This window comes from Podarcis gaigeae (genome assembly GCF_964106915.1).
Source record: "Podarcis gaigeae genome assembly, chromosome: 16".
In the NCBI taxonomy this organism is placed as follows: domain Eukaryota; kingdom Metazoa; phylum Chordata; class Lepidosauria; order Squamata; family Lacertidae; genus Podarcis; species Podarcis gaigeae.
The window spans coordinates 36,189,062-36,207,332 of NC_139693.1; the positions used below are offsets into that span (position 1 = coordinate 36,189,062).

The 18,271-nt window shown below is 44.9% G+C and overlaps 1 protein-coding gene across 2 annotated transcripts in view; it reads left to right on the forward strand.

Moving 5' to 3' along the window:
• SLC15A4 (solute carrier family 15 member 4) overlaps window positions 1–18,271 on the forward strand; it is a 54,911-nt gene that overhangs the window by 24,828 nt on the left and 11,812 nt on the right. For both annotated transcript variants that reach the window (XM_083717324.1, XM_083717325.1), the window contains exons 5-6: window positions 5,681–5,849; window positions 14,574–14,729. In XM_083717324.1, coding sequence (XP_083573450.1) covers window positions 5,681–5,849; window positions 14,574–14,729 — 325 coding nt within the window. The remainder of the gene's footprint in view (window positions 1–5,680; window positions 5,850–14,573; window positions 14,730–18,271) is intronic.

Below are 18,271 nucleotides of genomic sequence, written 5' to 3' on the forward strand. Positions count from 1 at the left end.
ACATTGTGTACATGCCCTCTGTACTTAACCTGTGGTGCTCCCGCAATACTTCCTTGCTGCCATAAATCGTATTTTGCTGAGCGCTGTGGGCCGGTGCAGATGTTGTGTTATGTGACTTTAATGAGTTTGCAGCCTTGGGGAAAATGAATTTCTAATCTCTCTGCTTCCTTGGGCTTCTGTGCAAGGGGTCGGTTAGTTTGCTGCCTGCCAGATGGAGCCCAAAAGTGACACGGTCCTTGGGCAAAAGCTCTTTTGAGGAAGGGACATGGCTCAGTGGTAGAACATGTGCTTTACATGCAGAAGGTCCCAAATTCAGCCCCCTGGTATCTCCAGGTAAGGCTAGGAGAGAGCTTTGCCTGTAACCCTGCCCATCCGTGTAGACAGGACTGAACTAGAGGGACCAAAGTTCTGACACAGGAAAAGGCACTTTCCAGCTCACAGGTGTGGAGGAGAGGCCAGGCAGGAAGAGGGAAGTTAGGTGAGTTCCCATCAGCCTTGAAATGTGTCTTTATGAATCTGGCACAGGAGGCCTTCCAAACTTATTTTCTGGATTGCTCTCTCCCTTTGCCTACTCAGCTGAGAGACACATTTCAGCCTGAGAGACACATTTCCTTCTGGACATCCTTTTGTGGGGGGGGGGGTGCATATCAGTGATGGGCAGGACCAGAGACAAAAGTGGGCCAAGAAATAAATGTTGTTTTTACTTTAATACTCTATGGTAGGCTAGTTCCTACACACACTTGCAGCCCCTCCCTATCCCCAATATAGAAAACCAAGAGGCATTATCACAAAGGACACATTTCAGGTAGGCAAAACACTCAACGGTGGTGACGGGTCTAGCCTGGGATGGAGGAATGTGGCTGTAAATAACTCCAAGGGCCAGAGAGCAATGTTTTGAGGGCTATGCTATATTCAGCCCCTGGTCCTTAGGTTACCCACCCCAGGGTTGAACAATCAATAATTAATCAAGTACAAATCAGGCTTACAACAAAATACTGCTCCTATTAAGGATGCCAGCCAGCAATGGCCATTTTCTAGAATACTCCTTTCCATCCCCCCTCCTGTTTTTTGTCCACCCCCCCCCCCCAAAAGAAATGGCCAACTAGTAATCTGTGCCCCACAAACATGTGCAGGTCTCATTGGGCCAGTTTGGCTCCACCCCTTGGTTTGTTTGGTTTTTTTAAAAAATATAAACTATTTTTTCTCATGCGCAAGTCAAAAAATGTACTCTTTCGTCAAGTTTTCTCTGTTGGGTAGGTAAAGTATAACTTGAAATCTTTAAAGCCAACAGCAAAGACTATACTAGTGGGTTGTTGTTGTTGTTTTGAAAAAAGAAGCAGTAACATGAAAGTGCTCTCAAATGCCAGTCTTCCAAAATGGCCGGATCTCTGGCTTTTAATGTGCTGCCTTCAAAACATTGAGGTGTTTACTCAAAATCGTTTAGAATTCAGCGGCTGGATGGTGGAGCAATATCCCCAGCATTCTGATTGATAATTTAAATGGCATTTCTTTCTCAGATTTTGTCGAAATAGCCCTAGGGTTCTTAATAATGAAAGTTGGGAAAATGTTTTGCATTTTGTTTTGTTTTTTAACATGCAAGGTGTGATTGTCGAAATCTGTCAGATACGCATAAAGTGAAATGCATCGTGCTATTTCGTTCTGCCTCAATTAAATTTAAAGTTTTGGTGGTTTGATCTGAATGCAAATTCAGAATCTTTTGACATCACATACAGGGGCATCAGCTTTTATGAACTAGGGCAGACTTCAGACATGGCTGATCTCCTTTGGGGTTTTGTTTCATGTTCGTTAGAGTGCTGGTAATACATGTGAAAAGGACCAAGGAGTTCTTATTAGAACTGCAGGTTCCTGGGTTCTGATCTAGGCAGTGAGATTCTTTAGGGTGTGAAAAAATATGTGCATGCCACATTGAGCTTGTTTGAGGGAAAGCAGTATATACATATGATTAATAAGTTAATAAATAGTAATCCATGTAGGAAAATACAGGTATTCTGGGAGAGTATACATGCAGAACTGCAAAAAATGCTAAAGATCTCTTTCAATAAAAAACCAGAGGCCTACCTCCTGGGAATAACAGATTTGGATATTCCACAAAAGAGGAAGGGTATCTTTTTATATGCGACGGCGGCAGCAAGAGTTTTGATCGCAGCAAAATGGAAGAGTAATGAAATCCTCTCTATACAAGATTGGATCCAAAAGCTGACAGAATATGCCGAATTAGATGGTTTATCAGAAAAAAATAAAGAATAAATCAAAACAGGAATTTGTTTCTAAATGGGAGGTTTTCAAAGAATATCTGAAAAATAAATATAGTAGTTTAAATTCTGTTGCAGCATTCCAGGAACTTCAGTAATAGTTGCTAGGTAGATAGAAGAAATTAGATTTATTGAGAATAAGTTTAATTATGAAAAAAATGTGTATTGGCAATAAGTAATATGAATTTGAAATATGGAATAGACGGGAAGTTGGGTCTTTAGTGTTAAGACCAATAGATGTTTTATTGCTTGCCAAGAAAATTATGTGTCTATGGTTATTTTTGTAATTTGTGTGTAATTTGGTATTTGTGTTTTTTTGTGTGTGTTTTTCCTTGTTGCATAAATAAATATTAAAAAATAAATAAATAAATAGTAATAAATAGTAATCCACTTGAGATGTTGTGCTCAGACCCACCTGCCTGCTTGTCTTGGTATGTTCCCAGAGTTTCTCATGGCGCAAAGAGCTGGTGCAAATGTGCATTTGCTCTTGTGTTTTAAAGTAGATTTCCTAATATATTTGAAAACAAATGAACACACGTCTGTGGATAATCTGACTGTATCCTCATGACCACTGCTCCTTGTGCATTTTTCTAATCTATGGGTTGTGCTGAAGAAGATTCCAGCGAAACAGTCAGATTATCCGGGATCGCTGTCCTACGTTGTTATTCACTTACTACTTCGGCACCATGAACGCCTAAAAAGCTTTACTGCTCAGCCCACAGGATAGCATCTATTACTTTGTCTCAACCATAGACTTACTATACTTTTATGGACTTTCAAAGAATGACAGACATGTGTTCATTTGTTTTCAAATATATTAGAGAATTTACAAGTGTACACATTTTGTTTTTGTTGTACTAAATCATTTATATTATGCAATAAGAACTACGGTGCTATCTAGTATATTGGTCTAGGTGTTGCTTGTGTTGCTTGTTGTGTTAAGTTTGCAACACAGGGGTTTGTTGTTCTGTATTAAAGTACCACATTTTTCACTCTATAAGATGCACCAGACCACAAGACGCACCTAGTTTTTGGAGGAGGAAAACAAGAAAAAAAATATTCTGAATCTCAGAAGCCAGAATAGCAAGAGGGATCGCTACGCAGTGAAAGCAGCAATCCCTCTTGCTGTTCTGGCTTCTGGGATAGCTGTGCAGCCTGCATTCGCTCCATAAGACGCACACACATTTCCCCTTACTTTTTAGGAGGGAAAAGGTGAGTCTTATAGAGCAAAAAATACGATAGATTTCCAGCATCAGGCTCTGTCAAGCGAGATGCTCCTTTAACTCAGAGCCGGAGAACCTGCAGCCCTCTGGAGGTTGTTGGACTCCCAACTCCCATCAGCCCCAGCCAGCTTGGACAATGGGAGCTGGAGTCCAGCAACATCTGGGAAGGACACAGGTTCCTATGCCTGGGATAAATGATGTTGATAACAGCAGCGCAAGATCCAAAACTCTTAGGCACTTTTGGGGCGGGGGCGGGGAGACTTTCTAGCAATGAGAAAACAGTTAAGCAAAACCATGTAGGGGAACGTGTGGTTTCTGAAGCAAAGGGGGGGATCAGCAGGGAATGTATAACTGACTGCTTCCTGTCACCCTCGCCATTAATATGAGCTCTGATGGCTGTTTAAAAGCCATCTTTGTGTGTGTTTATTTCAATAATTTACAGGGCTTTGTTTATCAGATGTGAGTGGCGTAATCCATAATTCTGCAGACAGGTGTTCTGGTGATTAATAGGGCTTAATGGAATCTCAGCCCCTTGCATGACAGTCCTGTTCCGTTAACGAGATTCCAGGCTGAGTCAAGCGGTGAAATCTTAACGATGAAAATTAATGCCCCTCGTTCAACTGTACAGAGGGGTGTGTCCTCCCTCCCTTCAAATTGGTAGCCATAATGTATAATGTTCCTTATGATTTATCACTGTCCAGAAACTGATTCTGAATCACTTCTGGTCCTGGAATCATTAAAATTATGATCCCCTCCGGGACTGTTAAGAACGATGACACACACACACACACACACACACACACACACAGAGGAACAGTTTCCATCCTCCTTTTCCCTTTGGAGAACAATTGAAAGTGGGCAGAGTTATTAGTACTATTATTATTATTATTATTATTATTATTATTATTATTATTATTTCATTAAATTTATCCTTTTTCTTTTAGCAAAGTAACTCAAAGCACCTTGCAGATAGATGCATTGAAACCATTAAAAAAGGAAAGCAGAGCAAAATTGAAAAGGCAATTCGTTTTTCAAAAAGCTGGTTAAAACATCCCACCCCCTCATAAACAGAAGAACATAGATAATTAAAAACCAGAGACCTGGTAAAGGGGGACGGGGCTTGCCTTGCACCTAATGATATATAATGACGGAGCCAGGAGAACCTCCCCGGGTTCCATTCTACTGTGGAATGTGGAGCAAAATTGGGGAGAGATGCTCTTGTGGTCAGACCCTGCTTGTGGGCTTCTCATTTTGGACATCTGGTTGGCCACTGTGAGATCAGGATACAGGACTAGATGATAATAGTAGTAATAGTAATAACAACAACAATAATATAATTATAATAATAATTTATTATTTATACCCTGCCCATCTGGCTGGGTTTCCCCAGCCACTCTGGGCGGCTTCCAACAAAACACTAAAATACAATAACCTATTAAACATTAAAAGCTTCCCTAAACAGGGCTGCCTTTAGATCTCTTCTAAAAGTTTGGTAGTTATTTTTCTCTTTGACATCTGGTGGGAGGGCGTTCCACAGGGCGGGTGCCACTACCGAGAAGGCCCTATGCCTGGTTCCCTGTAACATGGCTTCTCACAGCGAGGGAACCGCCAGAAGGCCCTCAGTGCTGGACCTCAGTGTCCAGGCAGAACGATAGAGGTGGAGACGTTCCTTCAGGTATACTGGACGGAGGCCGTTTAGGGCTTTAAAGGTCAGCACCAACACTTTGAATTGTTCTCAGAAACGTACTGTGAGCCAGTGTAGGTCTTTCAAGACTGGTGTGTTATGGTCTCGGTGGCCGCTCCCAGTCACCAGTCCAGCTGCCGCATTCTGGATTAGTTGTAGTTTTCGGGTCACCTTCAAAGGTAGCCCCACATAGAGTGCATTGCAGTAGTCCAAGCGAGAGATAACCACCACCACAACAACAACAACAACAATTTATTATTTGTACCCTGCCCATTTGGCTGGGTTTCCCCAGCCATTCTGGGCAGCTTCCAACAAAGATTAAAAATACATTAAAATACCACACATTAAAAAATTCCCTGAGCAGGGCTGCCTTCCGATGTCTTCTAAATGTCAGGTAGTTGTTTAGATGGGCCTTCTGGCCTGATCCAGCGCTCCAGGCTCTCCTTATCCTCTTACAACTTTGTTCCATCTCTCTCTCTCTCCTCCCCTTTCTCCCCCAGTTCCCTGCAGCTTGGCTGACCATGTTTGACGCGGTGCTTATCCTCATATTAATACCTTTGAAGGACAAAGTGGTCGACCCCATCTTGAAGAGGCACGGCCTGCTCCCGTCGTCACTGAAGAGGATTGCCGTCGGCATGTTCTTTGTGATGTGTTCTGCGTTTGCTGCAGGTGAGAGAGGGGAGGGACAGTGAGAGTGCCGCTGGTTGAACGGTCATTTGGCGGCTGCCCGGAACATCTAGAAAATGGGATAAAAAATGTGATACGTTACACCAGCATCAGACCAAAAGCCTATCAAGTTCAACACTTTGTGTCTCGGTTTCTGACCAGATGGCTCTGGGAATCCCACAAGCACAACAGTGTTTTCCCCACTTAGGGTTCCCAGAAGCTGGGGTCCTGAGGCCTTCTTCCTTCCAACACTGGCTGGTAAACCACTGAGAGCCTTATTCCTCCATGAGAGCCAGCGTGGTGTAGTGGTTAAGAGCCGTAGACTCATAATCTGGTGAAAGGGGTTCGCATCTCCGCTCCTCCACATGCAGCTGCTGGGTGACCTTGGGCTAGTCATACTTCTTTGAAGTTTCTTAGCCTCACTCACCTCACAGAGTGTTTGTTGTGAGGGAGGAAAGGAAAGGAGAATGTTAGCTGCTTTGAGACTCCTGAAGGGGAGTGAAAGGCGGGATATCAAATCCAACTCTTCTTCTTCATGAATTTGTCTAATTCTGTTTTGAAGCCATCCAAGTTGGTGTCCACCACTTCAAATCCCATGTAAAGAAGTGCTTTCTTTGATCTCTTTGGAGATTCTGTTCCAAATCAATTCCGTTCCTCTTCCGTTCCTCCTATCCATTACTCAAATCACCTCCAGATAAAAGTCATGTTAACATTTATTTCCCCTTCCAAGAAAAGTTAACACCTACCTACCCAGTAACCAAGATCACACACCCCTCCAATTCGGTTCCTCCCAAATTCTTTGCCCACCCAGGAATATTTTGGGCCCATACATAGACCCCTGCCAACACCTGTGTCACTGTATTTGTTTCAGCAGTCCTGTGCCTTTAATCTTCTCTAATTCTGCAACTTAGTCAAGAAGAAAACAATGATGCCTTTGTAGGATGTGTAAATGATCTACTTATTGAGAATAATTTCCACATGCTCAGCACTTTTCCACAATGCTTCATAGACTGCTCATACCTTCACCCTGGTACCCACCACAAGGAACGTATTGATAAAGCGTTATAGTGTTAAATAAATTAATCTTGAGGGCTTGTAATCCTCTCAGTATATCAGAGAGAGGGACACTTTATAGGGCCATTAAGGCTTCTCTCTCGATGAGAAGAGGTAGTTACCTTATTAGGGACAAGGTCATTTTGATATGTGGGCAAGACAAGTTCCTGCTGTAAAGTCGTTTGAACTTTTAAACCAAGAATATCTTTTTGGCGTTTCTTTTATTTCTTTTATCCCTCTGCTACAAGAAATTTGTGCGTTTAATTTTAGTCAGTTCCCTGTACCTAGGCAACACAACTTTCTGAGGTCTATATACCATATTTTTCGCTCTATAGGATGCACTTTTTGCCCTCCAAAAATGAAGGGGAAATGTGTGTGCATCCTATGGGGCGAATGCAGTGCGCACCAACCCCTCTCGCTCTCCAGGCTTCAGGAAGCTATCCACTAGCCATGGGATAGCTGTGCAAAGTCGTGCAGCTCTCCCACAGCTAGCGGACAGCTTGCCTGCACCCAGAAGCTTGGGGTACACTGCGCTCAGCACGCCCCAGGCTTCAGGCAGCTCTCCACTAGCCGTGGGAGAGCTGCGCGAAGTCGTGCAGCTCTCCCACGGCTTGCAGATAGCAGCCTGTTCTGGGGCTTCCCCTGCCCCACCCCCACACCTGGGGGGGAAATAATTGTTTTCCCCTTTATTTCCCCCAAAAAAAACTAGGTGCGTACTATAGGCCGGTGCGCCCTATGGGGCGAAAAATACGGTAACTTCAGCAAACAAAATTATTTTATCCCGCCTCATTTTTCCCCGGGTGCTAGTCCAGCACGACATCGTTTTGGCTGCTTATGGATTGGGCAAACGATCCGGTAGCACACTTTTTTCCGTGGGGCAGCAACTTCTTTCGGGTTCTTCTATCCAGGCAAAATCCAGCGGCGCCACCTTTGCCTTCCCCACCCACCCCACCCAGCTGCCACGTCCCCTGAGCGCCCGCCCTCCCCGATGCAATTTGCAATGCCTATTAGAGGCTTTCGATTATTTCAGAATATCTTATAAATTGTGCGAGAACGCGACTGATTAGATTTAATGAACGTTGGCGGTGCTTACTTTCGTGGCTTACATTGTAAATTCTTAGCACCGGTATTTAAGACTACTCAGCTGGAAAATCAACTCCGTTTGCAGCCTTTTAAAACAATTACGGCAAAAATTTAATCCCAAACTTTAAATGGTAAAGAAGCGCCTTCGATCGTATCTTGAAACTTAGCACATTGCTACTTCGAACAACCAAAAAAGAAAGGAAGAAAGAGGAAAGAGGATGTAGCGTGTCAGGTGAAATTATTATCATGGACATATTTTTTTATCCCTCCGCAGGAGGCAAGGCAGTAAATACTGGGTGGGTGTGAATGTGCAGGGAACTTAGTGCCTGAACAGGGATTCGAATTCAGGCTTCTGCAAGTCCAACATTCCATTGACTACACCACTTTTTTTAAACAGCCACCACAACCCTACAGAAACAAAATAAACTCATTTTGAAAGGCTTTGTGAGGAAAGGAAAGTATTCAACAAAGAAGAAATTGTTGGGGTTTGCTTCACTTCTAGGAAAAGATAATTAATTTGTTCATTTCATTTCAGAATTTCTCAGTGGCTCTACATTCACTGAATACCCAGAAATAGAATGTAAAGCATGATACCAGATTATAAAACAGCATTAAAGAATTAAAAACTGCAGAAAGAAATTCGATTAAGGCTGCAATCCTAACCCCATTTACCTGGGAGCACGTCCCATTGAATTCAATAGGGCTTACTACTGAGTAGACATAGTTAGGATTGCAGCTGAATTCAGGAAGGCATGGAGAGAAAAGAAAAACTTTCAACAAATGGCAGAAACATTTATTATTATTATCTGGGCGTTTTTAAGCAACAACGAGATAATGCAAAGTGACTTACAGTATACAAGCAAACAAATGCATATGTTAAAACCAGCATAAAAGAGAAAACAGAAAAATCTAAAGGACAATCCTAATTTTTAAAAGGAAGAATTCAAACATTCCACCAACTCAAGGCCACAGATAAATAAGAGAATGAATTAAATGTTTCTTTACCTGGGGCCTTAAGGTGTGTAAACGATGGCACCAGGCGGCACTGGCGGAGGAAGAGGAGTGCGGGGGGAGCGCACCGGCAGCGCGATCCCGGCAGGGTGCCATCGCAGCTGCTCTCCCACCCTCACTGGGTCCCCCACCCCCTCAGGTGGAGTGCCACACCCCCAGGATGCATGCCAGCCTGTTCTCCCCCCCCCCCCCCCCCCAGTGCCGGAGCATGAAGCTCCACCACTGCCAGGCAGGACTCCCCACAAATGGGGAGCCACTGCAGTAAAGACCCTTCCTTGTGTTGCCGCCCCCTGGACCTCCCAAGGAGGGGGCACATGGAAAAGGACCTCCAATGACCACCACAGGTGGTAGGTCGGTACATATGAGGAGCGGTGCTCCTTGAGATATAACAGTGTTCGGCAGGGAATTGATTGATTGATTGCACCGCCGTATACACATAGGTCTCAAGGCAGTTCACAACATAAATTTTCAATTAAAAGCACAAAATGCATAATAAAAACAATTAACAATACTAATGTATGCTAACTAATAAAAAATCTACCACCAACAAAAGCCTCTAAACAATTCCCTAGGCCACAAATACAAACATCCCAATTAACATTTAAAAACATTTTAAAACAACCCCCATTCCCCAAATAAAACAACACCCACCCAAGTTAAAACCCCATCTCCCGTTAAAACAATCATTTTAGCACAGGGGGTCAATCCCACAGCACTGAAAGCACTTCCTTGAGCCAGAGAATGGTTTGCCACAGGAATATGAGGCACCATCTGTAGACATAAGCAAGTGGGGTGGGATGTATGGGGAGAAGCAACTTCTCACCTGCCGTGGTCCAGAACTGCCTAAATTGCAGCCCATTCATCCCATCCAAGCTGGTAGACGGAGCCCGGCATTACTTATTTACTGTATTTAATTTTAATCCTGCTTTTCAGACATCTGAGAGCCAGTGTGGTGTAGTGGTTAGGAGCGGTAGTCACGTAATCTGGGGAACCAAGTTCGCGTCTCTGCTCCTCCACATGCAGCTGCTGGGTGACCTTGGGCCAGTCACACTTCTCTGAAGTCTCTCAGCCCCACTCACCTCACAGAGTGTTTGTTGTGGGGAAGGAAGGGAAAGGAGAATGTTAGCCGCTTTGAGACTCCTTAATGGGAGTGATAAAGCAGGATATCAAATCCAAACTCCTCTCCTTCTTCATCTGATGAAGTGAACAAACACAAACCCGTGTTGCAAAATGTAACAGTCTACAAAAACGCAAACGCAACATGCCAGCTGATAACTGTTAGTGAATATATAATCGGTCATGATGTCATTCAACATATACGAATAAGCCACTTCAAAATGATGTATATATCCTACAACACATCTCACAAAATATACAAGTAACTACAAGTTGTTATGCGTATCAGAGTCAAACAAAGAATCGAACAAATCAATGAACAGCGAGGAACACCAAGCCGTCTCTCAAAGGAAGATGTCTCACAAAAGTCTTAAAGGAAGACGTCTTATCAATGGAATATTCATACCGGTGGGAACTATCCAGTGAGCACTGATCCACTAGCATGATCCCCACTAGAATGAATATTCCATTGATAATTATTCACTGATGAAGACTTTATTTCGAAACAGTTGAACTATTCCGGATATACTGTCCTTTTGAGACTTTGGAGAGACGTCTTCCTTTAAGACTTTTGTGAGACGTCTTCCTTTGAGAGACGGCTTGGCATTCCTCACTATTCATTTATTTGATTTGTTTGGACGCTCTGGTTGCGAACGTGATCTGTGCGGGAGGCATGTTCGCAACCCGCAGCATTGTGTCTGCGCATGCGCGGGTCGTGATACGGTGCTTCTGCGTATACGCAAAGCGCGATTTAGCGCTCGTGCGCAAGTGCTGAAACCCGGAAGTAACCCATTCTGGTACTTCCGGGTTCGGCGCAGCGCGCAACCTGGAGCATCTGTAACCCGAGGTATGACTGTACATCTGTTTGAAGTGGCTTATTCCTATACGTTGAATGACATCATAACCGATTATATATTCACTAACAGTTATCTGATGAAGTGGGTGGGAGTCAGGGAGAGCTTACGGCGTACTCAATTTGTTGTCTTTCAAGGCTGCACAAAGCACCTTGTTGCTGATTTGCTTGCTTGCTTGCTTGCTTGCTTGCTTGCTTGCTTGCTTGTTGCAAAAAGCAAACATAGGTACCACTCTGGAAATTCTGACAATAATTGCCTCCCAAAGCGACTCACGTCACTTAAAGAGGGAGGGAGAAGAGCCTGATGCCATCAGGTGTGCAAGCTAAAAATAGGCAAGACGTACGAGTAAAAAGGAGTAGACAGATTAGATAGAGGAGGGAGATCAGGTTCTTCTGATAAGTGGGACTTTTCATCCAGCTGAAGCCAGGCTGGTCTTCCCTTGCTGGTAAGAAGAGGTAGCTCACTGGGACAAGACGGTTTGAGCACATAACACCAATCCTGCCTGGTGGTGGCCACAGATCGGCACGTGTTAACCATGAGCAAGCAGCGTTTCCTGCTTCACATGACTGGCATGAAATTTGAAGGGGGGGGGAGGGAACTGCCTTTTTCAGACATCCTCCCAGCTGCATAGAAACCTGAAACGCAGTTTGCCTCCGCTTCCTCTTTCTTCTGCAAGCACAGCACCAATGTTGAAGGAGGCTGGTTTTCCTCCTGTAGTTGATACCTGCAGCATGGCAGTTTGGTTTTGGCTTTATTTTGAATTTTTAAAAAAGGATGAAACTGGAGACACTCTTTACGTCCGGAATCTGGAACCTGCGCCCACCCAACCCCCAGGTGTTGTTGGACTCCAGTCTCCATCATCTTTGACCATTGGTTGGGATGATGAGAATTGTAGACCACCTGGAAGGCCAGAGGTTCACCACTCCTGCCTTGCACTGCAAATATACCGTATTTTTCGCTCCATAAGGCACACCTGACCATGTTGTGAACTGCCTTGAGACCTATGTGTATACGACGGTGCAATCAATCAGTCAATCCCCTGCCCAACTTTTTTTTTGGGGGGGGGATTCAAAAAAATAAATAAAATACCCCCCAAAATACCTGGTTCTGGGGGTGGGGGATGCTCGGGCTTGCCCCAGCCCCCAAAACAGGTATTTTGGGGCCCGGAGCTTGCAGAACCAATGTTATGTGGTCTCGGCGGCTACTCCCAGTCACCAGTCTAGCTGCTGCATTCTGGATTAATAGCAGTTTCTGGGTCACCTTCAAAGGTAGCCCCACTTAGAGCACATTGCAGTAGTCCAAGCGGGAGATAACTAGAGCATGCACCACTCTGTCGCATTAGAAGCATTTTAAAGCATTCCAAATAGCTGGGGCCATAACAGCAACCGAAAGCAGCATACCCCAACCCAAAGATCTTCTGGCTGCCTCAGCTTCTGAGGCAGCAGTCCATCAGTGAATCTGTCAGAGCCGCACCTGAGGCCAGGTAGAAGAGGCAGGGGGCAGGTCCCACAAGGCCCACAGCCGATGGTCTTCTTTTTCTTTTTTTTTTGAAAATGATATTTATTGAAGTTTTACAGACAGAAAAAAGTTATAGAATAAAAAAGGAAAAAATAAAAATAAAAAAGGTACAAAAATACAAAGGAAAAATACAAAATACATGAAAAATAAAAAACAATTAAAAACAGATCAATCTTTTCATGTCTTGTATTTCATTTACTTGTTTCCTGACCTCCTCACACCTCCCTTTTTTGTATTCCAATTCACATGGTTAATTCAGCAAATCCTTTCCCTCTTTGTTTTTATCTTAATTCTTTATCTTAACATATTATAACTTCGTATTTTCATCTGATTATCAATCCATTTTTACATATTCTTTTTAACCTTGTTGCTAAAGCCGTTTCATTTCAATCCAACATCATTTTAACATTCATTAATTTTACAGCCACACTCCTTTGATGCTGTCTCCTCGGAAGTTTGTCCTGTTGAATTCACTTGGGCTTTACTCCCAGTAAGCAGGTTTAGGGTTGTGGTACTTTATCCAGTGACTTCTGAATCATGCTGTACAGTTTGCAAGCCTCATTTTTGTTGGGGTTTTAGTTTTCATAGGAATCAAAAGGGATTTATCTCTTGCTTTTGCAAAATCGCTGTAGTCCAGCATTTGCATAAAACCAGCAAGCGCTGGATTTCGGGTTTTTTTCCTCCCGCCAGATAATACAGGTCGCCAGCATCTGTTGATGCTCTGCTTTGACTTTGTACCGGGTGTGTGTGTGCTCTGCTAGCCATAATGAGATGGCCTTTATTCCAAATGATGTCTGTTTGCATCAGTAGCTGCAAGCTAATCCACGTGGGACGAGGGACGGATTTGTGTAATTCTGGTTAATAAAACGAGAATACAATAACTCCAGAATCCTGTGGTGCAGGAAACTGGAATTTCCCAAAAATGTGCTTCTTTTCCTGGCTGTTTTTGTTCTTGTTTCCTTTGGTGTGCTTACAGTATTTTCTGCATGTGGATGTGAGAAAACATAATTTAAGCTGTGGCTGCTTAGTTCAGCTAATCCTCTTGTAAGGCAAGCAGATCTGCATCCGTTCTCTTCGAACTGAGAAGAAGCAGCGGATCCAGGGTACCAGCTCACTTGCCTAGCTTCTTATAGGAACACAGAGTCAGACCATGGATAAATCTAACTCAGTATTGTCCACACTGACTTGGCAGCAGCTCTCCAGGGTATCAGCCAGGAATTTTTCCCAGCCCTTTGCAGAGACCCCAGGGATTCAAGACGGGACATTCTGCATGCAAAAGGTCATAAAGGTTTTCATAAACGCTCTATAGAGTTTGGAGTGAGCAGTGAGGAAGGGGCCAAGTTTGTTGACGACACTAAATTGCTCAGGATCCATAAAACAAAAATACCTTTCCAAACTGAATGAATAAGTGGCAAATTCAATTCAGTGTAAACAAGTGTAAAGTGGTGCATGTCAGGGCAAACAAAATCTTAATTTCACCTAAAGGCTCATGAGCTGGTAGACCAGGAACAAGACCTTGGGGTCATCATAGATGGATCCATGAAGAAGTCAGTCTTTGCAGTCTGCAGCAACTTTTATTTTTTACTTTTTTAAAAGCTAATTCCATGCTAGGGATCATTGAGAAAGGTTGCACAGAAGGGCCTGCAGCCCACTGGCTAAAATAAGGTTCTTCACCCCTGATCTCTGAGGGATGCGGGTGGCACTGATCAGAAGGTCGGCGGTTCGAATCCCCGCGACGGGGTGAGCGCCCGTGGCTCGGTCCCTGCTCCTGCCCACCTAGCAGTTCAAAAGCACCTCAAAGTGCAAGTAGATAAATAGGTACCGCTCCGGCGGGAAGGTAAACAGCATTTCCGTGCGCTGCTCTGGTTTGCCAGAAGTGGCTTAGTCATGCTGGCCACATGACCTGGAAAAACTGGGGGCAAACACCTGCTCCCTTGGCCTGTAAAGCGAGATGAGCGCCACAACCCCAGAGTCGTCCGTGACTGGACCTAACGGTCAGGGGTCCCTTTACCTTTTACCCCTGATCTAGAAGGAAGGGTGGGATTTTTTAAAAAATGTGAAGCTCCATATTGCATTTCCCCCTCTCTTGCAGGAATATTGGAAAGCAACAGACTGAAGATCGTGAAGGTCAGGACTATCAATCAGACGATTGGGAACGCAGTCTATCATGCGGCCGATATGTCCGTCTGGTGGCAGATCCCTCAATACCTCCTGATTGGGTTCAGCGAGATATTTGCAAGCATTTCAGGTGAGTTTGGGAAGGGGAGCTCAGAAAGGTCTTGCGGCTCTTTCCTGTACGGCCATTTCATCCCGTTGGCTGAGGAGCCTTGGGCCACAGGGAGAATGCAAACCCCACCCCTGCCTTCCTCCCTGTGTGGCCCTCAAAACTCTTCCCAGGTTACATGCACCACTCTCTCCCAGCTTCCCGCATGTAATGTTTTCTCTGGCCGGAAACGTGTCTCTCAGCTTTGGGGAACGCCTCTTGCTTATCTCTGCTGTGCGAGATGCAAAGCTCAAATTTCACGTCCCGCCCACTTTTGCCTGTGGCCCCACCCACCGCCAGCATGCGGCCCTTGGAACATTGCTTAGAAAGTAATGTGGCCCTCGGACTGGAAAAGCTTCCCCACACCTGATTTAAAAGCTCTCTCACCTGCCCTGGGCTCTTGCTTCCATTTCATACTTTTACGATGCCGCTTTTAGGGATCTGCAGGTGAGGGGAAGAAAGCTCATTCTGTGTATTTGCAGCGTTTTCCACTTGGCAGTTATTTTAAACACGTTTGTGGGAGCGGGGGTTATTGAGGGGTTTTTTGTTCTTGTTTTTATTACGTATTTGGTGTTCTCAATTTGTTTATGTTGTTAAGAGCCCTGCCATCTTCGGATAAAGGGCAGTATGCAAAATAATAATAATAATAACTAATAATAACAACAACAACAACAACAACAACAACAATAATAATACTACTACAGTGGTATCTCGTGTTAAGAACTTAATTCATTCTGGAGGTCCATTCTTAACCTGAAACTGAGGTACCACTTTAGCTAATGGGGCCTCCCGCTGTCACACAATTTCTGTTCTCATCCTGAAGCAAAGTTCTTAACCTGACGTACTATTTCTGGGTTAGCGGAGTCTGTAACCTGAAGCATCTAAACCTGAGGTACCACCGTAATAATGTTGATAACGTTGGAGCCCTGTTTTGTGCCATTGTCATCAAGGTCCAGGGTTCAGTCCCTGGAAACCCCAGTCAAGTTGTAAGACCTGGGAGGAGAGGGGATTCTCAGCCTGACATCTCAGGGGGCTGCCCCTGCTCCTTGGCAGTTGACATTGCAGAGCTGGATCCAAACCAATGGATTCAATTTACGAGGGGGTGGGGGAGAGGAAGAAAAAAATCTAGCCTATCTCTTAGCAAGATTACCCATGGGACACAAGTAGCTTTGATGGTGGGGCGATGGGCTTTGGTGGGCTCTCTTTCCCTAGAGCTGCTTAAGCAGAGGTTGGGTGACCACCTCGCAGGGATGTTGTAGGAGTTGATTTCCTGCATTGGCACAATGTACAGTGGTACCTCGGGTTACATATGCTTCAGGTTACAGACTCCGCTAACCCAGAAATAGTACCTCGGGTTAAGAACTTTGCTTCAGGGTGAGAACAGAAATTGTGCTCTGGCGGCAGCAGGAGGCCCCATTAGCTAAAGTGGTGCTTCAGGTTAAGAACAGTTTCAGGTTAAGAACGGACCTCCGGAACGAATTAAGTACTTAACCCGAGGTACCACTGTATTAGAACTGCTTTTAAGAGGTTTCATGTCCTGTTGTGTGTCGCCCTGGGCTCCTTTGGAAGGAAGGGAGGAATAGGGGAGCCTCGTAAAAAGGAGGGGCTGTAGATCAATGCTGGAACATGTGTTTAGTTGTCTAAGGCAGGGGTCAGCAAACTTTTTCAGCAGGGGGGCGGTCCACTGTCCCTCAGACCTTGTGCAGGGCCGCACTATATTTTGAAAAATAAAATAAAAAATGGACAAATTCCTATGCCCCACAAATAACCCCGAGATTCATTTTAAATAAAAGCACACGTTCTACTCATGTAAAAACACACTGATTCCCAGACCGTCCACAGGCCGGATTGAGAAGGTGATGGGGCCAGATCCAGCCCACGGGCCTTAGGTTGCCTACCCATGATCTAAGGGTCAATCCCTGGCAGCCTCAGGTTTGTTTTCGTTTTAAAAAAGATCAGGTGATGGCAAAGACTTTTGCTGACTTTGGGAGCCACTGTCAATCAATGCAGATGGCACAAGGTTAGATGGCCCCAAGGCTGCAGATGTTGCCAGTGTGCAGCTTGAAATTCGCTGCCCTAGCCCAAGAGGGAAGTGTCCTTGAGTATTTCCGTCCCCTGCCGGTTTCATGTAGTGTCCGGCAGTACAGGCTCCTATTGATTTTATTCTCTTTTCTCTCTTTCCTTGTTTTTCGTGGAATGCACAAACGGGAGGAGGGAGCGTGGCCGTAAAATCTCATTTTCTGGTCTGTTTCACACACATTCAGGGCTCATTAGCAAAAGCAAAGCAAGAAATAGCTCCAGCTTTGTGCCTCCGTTTCACATGCATGTTGTTTTGCGTAGACGTCGAATTTAATAACTGATGCTCTCTTTTCTCTGCTCCTCTCTCTTCCTTTTTACTCCCCCTCGACACTCGACACCTGGATCACCATGGGCCAAAAACAAAGAATGCCCCCCAAAAATGATAGTCTGTGCCTCGTTTTTAAAGTCCCCCCCCCCAAGTAAAGTTTAGTTGTTAATCTTGAACATTTAAGTTTAGTTTGGTTGATGAATAAAAACAATGTCCCTTTGATTGAGTACATCTTCACCTTTAAAATAAGTGCGGTCATACCTCGGGTTGAATGTGCTTCAAGTTGAGCGCTTTCGGGTTGCACTCCACGGCAACCCGGAAGTAACGGAGCACGTTAACTTCTGGGTTTCACCACTCGCGCATGCGCAGACACTCAAAATGACGTCACACACATGCATGGAAGCGGCAAGGTGCAACCCGTGCATGCGCAGATGCGCCGTCTCATCTTACGTTCCATTCAGGATGCGAACGGGGCTCTGGAACGGATCCCGTTCGCATCCCGAGGTACCACTGTACCATATTGGCCCAATTATAAGTTCTTCCCCGAATTCTGATCCAGAAAAGTTACAGTGCGGCTTATAATCAAGACCTTATGATGTGCTGCTGAAACAGCTTCCCAGGAGGACCATTGGGGTTGTGGGACAACGGTGCGCCGTGCACCCGTGACTCCCAAGCTTTCCCCGAGCTGCCGGGGGGGGGGGGGAGTTGCGCCACTCTGCCAACAGGAATCTCCTCTTCCTCCTTCATTTTGACAGCTTGGGAGTCGCAGGCGGGCTGCCGCCATTGCCCCACGTTCCTGGGATGCTTCCTGGGGGGGAGCTGCACCGCTTTGCCGACAGCATTCCCCCCTTCCCCGTTCTTTTTGACAGCTCTTGGGAGGCTCCCCCCAGGAAGCAGCCCGGGAGCGTGGGGCAACGGTGCATCATCCACCGTCCGCCCCAAGCCAAGATAACACCTGATACAAGGCTGCCTTCGTTATATTCATTAAAAAAACAAACTTAATTTATTATTATGATCCCTTTATACCCCCACCTTTTCCACTGACAGGATAAAAAGCAGATAAAAGCTTACATGTAAAAGCAAGAATTGCTAAAAACTTAAACAACAAGCAGCTAAACATTGATAGAATTAAAACTTTGGCATACATCTCAATGGAGTATGCCACCAGGGGTGAAGTCAA